Below are 11,430 nucleotides of genomic sequence, written 5' to 3'. Positions count from 1 at the left end.
ACATTGTATACATAAAGTCATGGAAGATAATTCAGTCAGTAACTTATAGAAGTAAGTTACCAATATTAACCCATGTGGGCAATCTAATGTGAATATTTGCTATTGTCAATCTAAAGTCATTTTTATTATGGATGAATGATGACAGTAGAGTGTTGTATGAGAAATAGGATTCCAAATTGAAAGATACTTCTTACTGTTTAATTTGAATCTGAGACCTCGGTAATTATTTATTTCTAAACGATAGAAGTGGCATCGTTCATATGGTGTTAGTTATATATTGTTTTGACTTGTCAATGTGTGTGTTTTTTTTGCAACTCAATAATCATGATATAATGGGTAATGGTGAGTAGCATATGAGAATGAACAGTATTGTAAATTTATAGAACATCTCAGCGCACTGGAGATGTTGTGAACATTGTTTTATTGTACAGCAGAAACCTGACTCGTTTTAATTTGTTATAGTACAATAAGTAATTATTTGGTACATGAAATTGGAATTAGAACTCCAACAAATTAAATTTTTAAGTAACTGAATTGTAAGTCAATTCCAAATCCTTTGTTCGATAAAAATGATATACGAAATTGAATTTGGAGGAATTAATATGAAGTGTGTGTGTGCGTGTGTGTGTAGTGTGTGCAGTGTATATGTGCATTGAAGATGCCCAATTTTATAATTTTATAGTCATTTGGAATTTCATTTATCAACTTTTGATATGAAATTCAAACTGTGAAATTGGAAGACTTCGATTCCAATTCTACCAACTAAATTCCATGATATTGAACGGAACAAGGATTTTCCCAAACTCCTATCCAATATATTTTGTTATATGCAAAAACTCATCCATCATGTGCAAGGTAATTAAAAGACAACTAGGGATGAAATTTGCGTATACTCCATTAAATTCTACTCCATCCGTTCCATAGTAGTAGAGACAATTCTTTCCGGCACAAAGATTGAGAAAAAATATATTAAGTGGTAAAGTAAATGAAAAAGGTAGAGAGGAGAAGAGATAATAAAGTAAGAGAAAGTAAAATAAGTTGGAAGAAATATGTTGAATATTTACTAAAAAAGAAATGACTTACTATTATGGAATCTATCTATACATATATAAAATGCGAGTTTTGACTGTATTTTGATATATTTAAAGTTATGGGGTGAATTTGAATATTTATAAAATATGTAATATTAATTATAGCGTGGAATTTGTATTGATGTGGCCGTTATAATTTCATCCCATTATTATAGGTAACAGTGTTGAAGTTTTACTTATAAATATATAAGAATTTGTATTAATGTGGTTGTTACAATTGTGATTGACCCTTTATTTTATTATTTTAAATAGGATAATGAATTTTGTAACCTATATTATTTTAATTTTATAATTTATGATGTTTAATTCTATGATCTCTCATATCCTAATTTTATGCCTATAAAAAGCATAGAGTTGTAATAGATGAATTACACACCAACAAAAACATTCTCCATTCCCTCTCAAGCTCTCAACATTTTATTGTATATTTTGGGAACATAGTATTGCTCAATTTTGGAACTCCATCAAGTTTATCGGTACCTAGCGGATTTGAGATGTTATATACGTTAGGAGGAAGTCGTTTCATCTTTGGGAAGAATACGTCAATTCGAGAGCACGAACTGTGATGTAATTTGTCTTGCGGAAAGAGGGTTTTTCTCTACTAGACTTATAGTTCGTTTTACTTTATAATTTTCATTGTAATTTCCATTTCATTTATCGTTGTTTTTTTCTTTGATTGCAATATTTAGAGTATCGCGTGTATGTGGTTCAAGAATTTTATTCTAATATTTATTACAATTCTTAGAGATGGAAGAATTGTAACATCCTTAACTCAAACATGCATATTATTTATCTTCATCTTTACACAATTTATTGTTTTTATATATTTATATTGTCGCTTGCGCTATAGTTATATTATGTGGTGTCACAAAATATAATATTTTATGACTTATGATGATTAATAAGTGGTGCATAATACGTATATTTGCAATGAGATAATTAAACCTATCAAAATCAAGTTGATCAAACAATTAGTTGTTCAAACAAAATAAAATAGTCTACTACCAAATTTTGGTTTACTAATAATACTTTTGTTGAAATTAGGATTTAGCACTTAATTGTTTTGGGATACAACTGATTTTATATAGAGAATCTAATATAAACGTCCAACATTCAAATGGCCTATCATTATTCATTAATATAATAGTGTTAATTCACCCAATTAATGTAATGTTTTTTGTGTAGTTTATCATTTGATTTTTTTTATGGTCATAATTTTGACATTTTGAATATTATGAGTTGTCGCTTTATTATTTTGTTAAAAGTGTGATTTACATTATTTTTAGTACAGAAATATGAAGGATTGTTTTAATTTTTTTTTTTTAAAGTGTTAGCACTTGATATAGTCTCTTCATCGTTGTCCAAATAATTGTGTTTGTCTTGACTCTGTTGCAAATATGTTTAATTTTATATTTTTTGGTGTAAAATGAAATGATGAGCATATATTTATTGAATTGTTTTTATATAGTATATTTTTTCTATTTTTAAATTTTATATAGTTATATTTGCATATTTTAATTAATCAATTAACAATTTTAAAATATATGATAAAAAAATATTCTATCGTGCATCGCACGTGGATTAACACTAATGTATTAAAATGGCAAAATAACTCCACTGCTATGGAACACACGGAGTAGTTTACTTGTTTGTATTCCTTAGATAGGGCAACTCTCAGATACTAACATGACAAAAACGAGAACAATTATAGAACATATATATTATATACCCTTAAATAAATAATGGGATATATTACCAAAGTAGCTCGCTCATCTACCTTCATCTATCGACGAATAGGAAATTGAATTTCTGGAGAATTCATCAACATAAACACTTGTTGTATCAGCCTTGGTAGTAGCAGCAGTTTGGGTGCTGCTACCGTTTGTATTGTTAGTAAATCCAGTAGAACTGGCCGTTGTCCACCGCCCTACACGGCCGTGAACTCCGGGTTTCCCGGGCTTGGGTAAAGTGAAAGAATCGCTTGATAACATGAGATGGACTGCATTCATATCCGGTCTTTCTGCAACGCTAGCTTGGCAGCATAACAGCCCCAATTGAATGCATATCGCAGCTTCTTCGCGGGAATGTTTCTCGAGGCTTTCATCGACTAGTTGCAATGACTTCTCAGCTTGATATAATCTCCATGCCTACAAAGGTACGTAGCATCAGAATCCATTCGCTCTAAACGCAAAATTTCATTCAATTTAGTTTTCCACAAACAAAAAATCATGCCTCCGAATATACGAACTTGGAATTGGTACGATATCTTATACGGATGTCAATTTCTGGCTACCGTGCCAAGCAGAAGTGGAAAATTAATGCCAACATGGCGACAACATCACTCAACACATCGACATTTAAGCTAGACATATTAGAAGCGTGAGTAAAAAATCAGAAAGTCCATGTATATAAAGTTATTGCATTTACAATGTTTATAAATAAGATGATTTTCAGATTTAACTTTTTAGAATACGTGAAAAATATATGAATACTTTTTAGACTTACAATCTATACTTTTTACTATATTATACTAGTGGATGTAATCAAATACAAACTCCAAACTATGATTTGGACCGTCAGAAAATATCAACGGATGACAAAATAACATCAAAAGAAAATTTCAACACAGTGCCAACAGTTTGAAGTTTGTACAATATTTAGATTTTGCATTTTATCACAACCATGATACTAGTAATGTAATGTACTTACATAATTTAACAAGTCCGCCTTGTCTGCATCAAGAAACCTATCATGATTTCTCCTTCCACTAACAATCTCCAGAACCAAAACACCGAAACTAAAGACATCGGTCTTCACCGATAGATATCCATGTATTGCATACTCTGGAGCCATATAGCCACTGCATCATATGTTAACAAGAAGACGGAGAAATGGGAAAAATAACAGAAATCGACAGATACAGATAGCATATTTCTGCTTACTGAGTTCCAGAAATCCGGAATGTGTTCAAATGAGTCTCGTCCCCTGGAAACAACCTTGCCAGACCAAAATCCGAGATTTTGGGGCTTAACCGATCATCAAGTAATATGTTACTGCACTTTATGTCTCTGTGAATTATCCTTTCAGGGGCCTCTTCGTGCAAGTAGAGAAGACCTCGTGCAATCCCTTTTACTATATGGAATCGTTTACTCCAATCCAGAAGCGGAGACTGTTTCTTATCTGCAAAACTATCAATTTTATCATGGAAGACACAAGTACAAAACAAATCAGATATATATCATGTACGAATGTTTGATTACACGTCTAGTTAGAATCAAGTACCAAAAAGAAAGTAGTCTAGACTTTTGTTGGGCAAATACTCGTAGATAAGCATCTTTTCAGGTCCTTCCGCACAGCATCCAAGCAACATGACTAGGTTTTTATGCTGAACCCTTAGCAATAATTTCACCTCATTTGTGAATTCTCTAATCCCTTGTCTTGAATTCAAGGATAACTTTTTTACAGCAACTTCTTGACCATTTGACATCAATCCCTGAAACAAAAATTAGATGAACACATAAACATCAAAGCTGGCTACAAGTTAGTGGTGTACTATGCTAATGTTTGATAAACGACTGTACTATGCTTCAAAGATTTTAACATAATTTCCAAACTTAATATTGACAGAGTCTCCAAAAAGGTCCTCAACATCTTTTGATAGTTGGTCTTGTAATAAAGAACCTTAGAAAAAAGAGTTAGTTGAGCATAAAATGAAGGAACTTTTTCTGGAAGTGGTTAAAGCATTACTCCCTCCGTCCGTGAAATATTGTCCAGTTTTGCCATTTCGGTCCGTTTGCGAAATGTTGTCCACTTTGCTTTTTACCATTTTTGGTAAATGGACCTCACGTTCAACTAACTCATTACACTCACATTCTATTATAAAAACAATATATAAATGTGGGACCTATATTTCACTAACTTTTAACACTCACTTTTCTTCACATTTCTTAAAACCCGTGCCAAGTCAAACTTGGACAACATTTCGTGGACGGAGGGAGTATTTTACAAACACAAAATTCTGAAATAACTTTATGAACTCCTCAAGTTCCATCCTACATTCAGGTCTATATTATAATCTACCGTGAACTGTTGGCTTCAAAAATGATACTCCCTCTGTCCCAATCAAAATGTCCACAAGTGGCAGGGGATTTTAGGTGTAGTTATTAGGTCGAGTAAGAGAGAAAAATCTCGTGCCACTTGTGGAGAGAGGAGAGAGATATATTTTCAACTATAGAAAATGATCATCTTGAATGAGAAAAATTAAAAAGGAAGGGTGGACATCTAGAGTAGAACGGATGGAGTATTTACTATTACAGGTTTTCAGTCAAAACAATTTTCTGGTTAAGATGAGGAGAGAGTAAAAGTTCCCTATTTTTGTTCCGTCCATTTTCTCTCTTTTGCTGCATGTGGCAGTTAAACACCTATAGTTCAAGATATTTATCCATTGTAATTTTATTGACCATGGTTTTTTTTATTAAATCGGGATTTCCAAACTTAAATGCTTATCGATATCATGTTCACATGTGGAAATTACACTTAGAACACATACTCTATTCTCCTTGGTCACAATTCTACTACGAGACTGAAATGTGCTTCCTTCATTCACAAATATTAGTCTCATTTTATAAATTTAGTCTATCAACCAAAATTAATTTCATCTCCATTTATGAAAATATTCTCATCATTTTTTATCTTTTTTTTTCTAATATTTTACCCATGTTTTCTTTTTTCCATTCCTACTTTATCAATTGCGCATTAAAACCAGAGGTGAGCAAACTCAACTTATTCAGATGCTTTCAAGTTTTAGGGGAGTGGATATAGATAGAGTTTGATTCAAGTGAGAGTGCAATAACTTGCTAATCATAAATTAAAATGAAGGATAAAATTAAGTAGCTATTGAAAATGATCCAACTTTTTGTAAACACTAAACAGAACAACAACACCTCCTTTATTGAAGTGCATCTATTTTCAAATTGTGGATTTATTGTTTTTTTCGGATTATTTTTGTTTTTTGGATATTTTATACAATTTCAGTTTTTTGTGTTTGGATTTCGGTTTTCCGGTTTCAATTTCACAGTTAGTTCAGTTCGATTTGATTCCAAATTTGCCAGTTTTTTGGTTTGGGCAAAAATCAATCCGAAAACTGAATACTCGTCCCAATTAAAACACGTGTAGCTCATAGCTAAACGTAGGGAGTTTAATATAAACAGCCCCTTTTGTTAGGCTAAAAGTGGAACTGAATCATATTTTGAATCATTAATCTCCATGACAAATATAAATTTGAATAGCTAATTAAGAAAATGTACCGAAAAGAGGAATTAATTAGGTTGAATTGAAATTGAATTACCTTGTAAACGGGGCCGAATCCGCCGTGGCCAAGCTGATTCAGCTCGGAGAAGAAGTTCGTGGCGATTTGCAGCGTCTCGAGCTTGTAGAACAAATCGGAGGTATCCTCCGCGACGTCCGCAGCAGAGTCGTCGGCGGCGGCGCTCATCCGTCGGCGTAGACAACCACAGATGTCGGAAAACAGTCCCATCGAGGAGGCATCAAAGAGAAAGCAATCTCCAAACACACCACACTAAAATCCAGTATGAATATATTCTCTAATCTCTCTCTTGAGTCTTGAGGGAGAAAGCGCGTTGTTGGTTGGGCGCTGTTTCTTCAACGAATTTGCAACATAACAATTGCAGATTCATTGAAGATTAGGAATGGTCAAAGACGTTTTATACTTAAAAATGATGTTGACGTAGAATCAACGGATTTGAACTTGCTTTTCCATTTTAACAGTGGTCTTTTTATTCGTATTCTTATTTCATTTCATTTTTTAATCTTTAATCACTTTATATTGCTACGTATTTAATATATAATCTTACTATTTGCTAAAAAAAATTGCTTTCTATGTCCCACAAATCTGCTTAAATGGGTGGTTCGATTCTGAACCAAACTGAAGTGTTAGTTGCCCGAACATAGAATCGGACTCGGGACCGAACAATGTTCAGTTAGTGTGCTATCTGTTCGACAGTGTACTAAACAAATACTCCCTCCGTCTTTCCTTTTCGGTTTGTCCCAATCAAGATGATCCATTACTTAAAATGGAAACACCTTTATCTCTACTTTATTTCCTCTACTTTATTTACTCTCTCCTCTTACCACAAAAAATATAACTGCATGCATAAAATCCCGTGCCGCCCAAGGAAGGGGTCATCTTCCTTGGGACGGAGGGAGTATCTAATAGATCGAAAAAAAAAATTGAATTTATGCGTTCAGGAGTGGTGGATCACGAGACTTCAGGATTGTGAGGCGAGCTTCTGGAACACTCGGACACTACACCGGCTTCAATTTTATTTTATGAGGAATGTATTTATATATAAGTAGTAAAAAAAATTAAAGTTGGGTACTCCTTCCGTTCCATAGTAATAGAGACATTTCATTTTGCGCACTCGTTTTGAAAAAATAATTAAAGTGGAGAAAAAGTAAAGTAAGAGAGAGAATATGATAGATAAGACTCTTCTCTACATTATTCTTTCTCTTACTTTACTTTTTCAACACTTTAACTATTTATTTAATTAAAATTTAGACAAAAATTAAATTAATGCAGGGTTCGATATTATTTAGGTTTAAAATGAAAATAAATTAAATGACCAAAAATGATGATTTATAAACTCACATTTAGACTACTATTATCTTCATCTTCGAAAGAACTTAAGTGGACATCTTGTACGACTCAATCCGAGTCCATAAACAAAGTTGTTGCCTTTTCACAAAACATGTCGGTCATCGAGCAAAACAAGCGGACCGCAGTTAATGCTCACGAACCCACTGACTTGCACCATCGAGAACAAAAGCCTCCCAGCACCCCGCTAACCAACCAGGGGTGATCTGACTTTCTCAACGACCCATAAAGAGTTTTTTGGATATTTCCGTCCCTTTAAAACCAATCTCTTCCCACTACATAAATACTTAACAAAATTCAAATTTTTATCATATTTCAATCGTTCTTCACATTATAAATTGACCCCTTTGGCTCATTTCTGTGATCTAAGCTACAAAATTATCATGCAGTCATCTTGGAAAGTCCATCTCTCTTTGTAGAGCCAGAGATAGATATAAATATATTGGGATCCACTCACAGAAGATTGAAATCGTTCTATATCTCATCCAGCAGAAGATTCGTCCACTTTAGTATTTTTGTTTAGAATTTTTTGCTCAAAGAATGGATTGCATAACGAAAATTGTGCATTCAAATAAACTGGCAAATTAGAATCTATCTAGGTGATTACGTAAATTAACTCATTTTCGTGTTTATACATAGATCACATGAAATAACACATTTAATTAACACAAAGCAAATTAAGTGAATCTAAAGGGATAATCGATATGGCTCGCACCTTCTTTATGTGTCGTGTCTGTATTCGACCTTAGATTTGTTGACATATTCCCAGACTCATATTCCTCCATTTTCAGTGGACAAATATAGCAGGAATATAAGAGTCAAAGTGAGACAAAAAACTAAGAAGAAGAGAGCAGCGAAAAATCGGTTCTTCCTCTGCTGTAGGGGGCACCAATTTCGGAGGCTAGAATTAAGGTTTCTGTTCTTCTTTAGTCTCCTTGTAATAGAGTCAAAGTGAGCTAGGTTAGAGATCCACGAAGGTTGGTCACTGGCAAACATATGGACTTCTGCTGATATTAAGAGAAATATCGCAGAATATTAATATTTGAGCTAGATATAGAGACAAAAAACTAAGAGAAAGAGAGCAGAGAAAAATGTACTCTAAAGTTGAGATGGAATGGTCACACACTAATTTTTTATAATTATAATTATAATTATAATTATAATTATAATTATGATCCTCTGCCTCATCACCAACTAGGATTGCTTGTGAAAATTATCAATTGCAAGCTTCTTATCTCCATCACCAATATTATCTGTTTGGTTTCCCTGCGAGAATGTACGGATCTCCAAACTTGGAAATGTGTCCAACTTGTCATCTGGCAGTTGGATCAACTCTAGCTTTGTTTCTGCAATGAATATAGAGTTAATAGATATTATGAAGTCAAGTGAATGAGTTATATATACGGTCATTACGTACCGGATTGAACTTTGTGTAGTCCACATCTGACCTGAGAAAATCTCACAGTTTGGGGACAGATATAGATGGCGTTATGGGTACGAAGCATGGGTTGGTCGCAAACTATGCACTCATCAGACCGTATATTGTCAGGAATAGAATATATGAGAAGCAGAGGAAGAGGACGAGAGGGGAGCCTAATAGCGGTAGGCAGTATGGTTCAGGCTTGATGAATCCAGAAATCACAGAGTTGGCACGAGTAGAAGAAACCTTCATGCATCTCCCCACAACCATCACACGAAGACCAAATCCTTCTACGAAGAGCCACGAGAGGGTGAGGTGGATGACTCTTGTGTTTGGTTTTGATCTCAACACCAAGCATTGCAGCTGCAGCCAGAGGATGCATTTCGAAATCGCAATATTCACATTTGTAGGTGAAATTGGGACTTCCTTCGAAGATAAATTTTGTGTGTCATAAGCCTTGCAAAAGCATTCATTGGTCTATACTATGAGGGATGGATGGCTGTCTCTGTGGCTGATTTTTTGGGCACATGATTCGTGCAGAAAAAAATCGCAAGTAATATAGATGCAAGTGTAGGAGGGAGCAGATAGAATCGGCAAGCTACAAATTTTGCAAGAATCATGATAGTTATTAGAAACATCCACTTCCATCTCATCTACAATTCTAAAAAGGAAATCAATGGATGAGGATGACTGAAATGCATATCACCCTCCATACCAACTGTGATTCCAAAGAGGTAATGAAAAAGACCCAAATGCATAGCTAGAGAAATAAAGATAACAAAGCACATTTGCTCAAAGTAGTAAGCTTTCTTCATATATTGAAACCAACGAGAATACATTGTATCACTATATATATAACATCAACTGAAGGTTCTAGAAAGCAACCATTCATAACCCTAAAAGCAGCTAGTAACAAAACTTTATCCAAGTTCAATTTGGCATCTTTCCGGCTTTAGCTGCCACGTCTCTCCAACTCAAGGAGTGGTCCTTCATCACAGCTGGTGCCTCATTCATCAGTCTAGACTCAGACATGGATCCTCTGCTTTTGGTCTTAGGTGCACCAGCTTGATCCTCACTTGATGACTCAGCATATTCAGTTAAGGATCCACAATGCTTCACTTCATTGTTCTTTATGCATTGAGCTGCATGTTCATTTTCCACAACTTCACTAACAAGAGGTGGTGTTAAAACATTCACAACAACTTGGAGTAAAATAAATTAACTCAAAAATACAAACCCTAAGGTAAGAGCAGTCGAAGAAACGCAGAAATGCCTCTGAATATTTTCCCTCTTCAGTGATGCATGCAATCGAATGTGTGTGTGTTTATGCAATTGAATGTGAGTGAGGAGAAGATGTGTAACAGCCCGCCCTCCTAGGGTACAATAAATGCGGCGGCTGCTACCCAAAACCAACTCCAAAGAAGTAAACATAGGCTAGGGTTTCATTTAAAGAGTATTGACCAAAAGAATTGATAGAGATATCAGAGTATTAAAAGCAACAACTTAACCTAGAAGATTAAAGGAAGAAAAATATCATAAATGACAATCAAAATATCTAGTGAGCACGACTCATTATCCCAGACGAAATCACAAGAAATGACTAAGGCTTCAAACCGAAGGCAAGATGCAGATATTCCAAAAAGACATTCTAAAGTATATAAAAAATTCAGCGGAAAACGACCAAGAGAAAGTATAGATATGTATGAAGACACAACTACGCTTGAAGTTCAACATATCCTTTTTAATTCATTAATCTGCTCAACACCCGCCACCACTCGTCGTCATTCAACCTGCACATAAGAAAAACACATGCAGGGCTGAGTATTTTGAAATACTCAGTGAGCTCGTTGCCAAAATATTTTATAAGTTATGCCACCCTTACCAAGTGAACTCGAGTTTTAAACAGTTATAAAAAGGAATATCACGAGTATCACAAAATATATTTTCATAGACTGGCCAGTCAAAATAACCTCCCATTTTCTCATCAAATTAACAATCATTCCATGGTGCGACGAAAGTGTGACCACACTTTTCGCCCACGAGACCGGCCGACTAGCAAGGACGGCTCTCGATCCCATTGTGTACACAGCCTGGTAGGGCTTGCGGCCCATACTCAGACCCGAATTCGTATAAGCATATCCAACAATCACATTAAAACAAACATAGGCATGGCATAACAGTTAAACCACCCTTATAACACCGAATAACATTTTGACAAAATAAAAGAGAGTTTTAAGAGTAAAGTC

General features: G+C 34.5%; 1 protein-coding gene across 1 annotated transcript; it reads right to left on the bottom strand.

The window, feature by feature from the left end:
• Positions 1 to 2,686: 2,686 nt before the first annotated feature.
• On the bottom strand, positions 2,687 to 6,793 carry LOC125196239 (cysteine-rich receptor-like protein kinase 29). Its single transcript, XM_048094671.1, has 5 exons — positions 6,439 to 6,793; positions 4,374 to 4,584; positions 4,034 to 4,271; positions 3,801 to 3,951; positions 2,687 to 3,238 (listed from the first exon to the last, which is right to left on the bottom strand). The coding sequence occupies exons 1-5, from the start codon at positions 6,625 to 6,627 to the stop codon at positions 2,861 to 2,863; spliced, it is 1,167 nt and encodes a 388-aa protein (XP_047950628.1). The 5' UTR covers positions 6,628 to 6,793; the 3' UTR covers positions 2,687 to 2,860.
• Between the last annotated feature and the right edge of the window lie 4,637 nt (positions 6,794 to 11,430).

This window comes from Salvia hispanica, chromosome 6 (assembly GCF_023119035.1).
Source record: "Salvia hispanica cultivar TCC Black 2014 chromosome 6, UniMelb_Shisp_WGS_1.0, whole genome shotgun sequence".
NCBI classification, from domain to species: domain Eukaryota; kingdom Viridiplantae; phylum Streptophyta; class Magnoliopsida; order Lamiales; family Lamiaceae; genus Salvia; species Salvia hispanica.
This window is presented reverse-complemented; position numbering and strand designations above follow the sequence as displayed.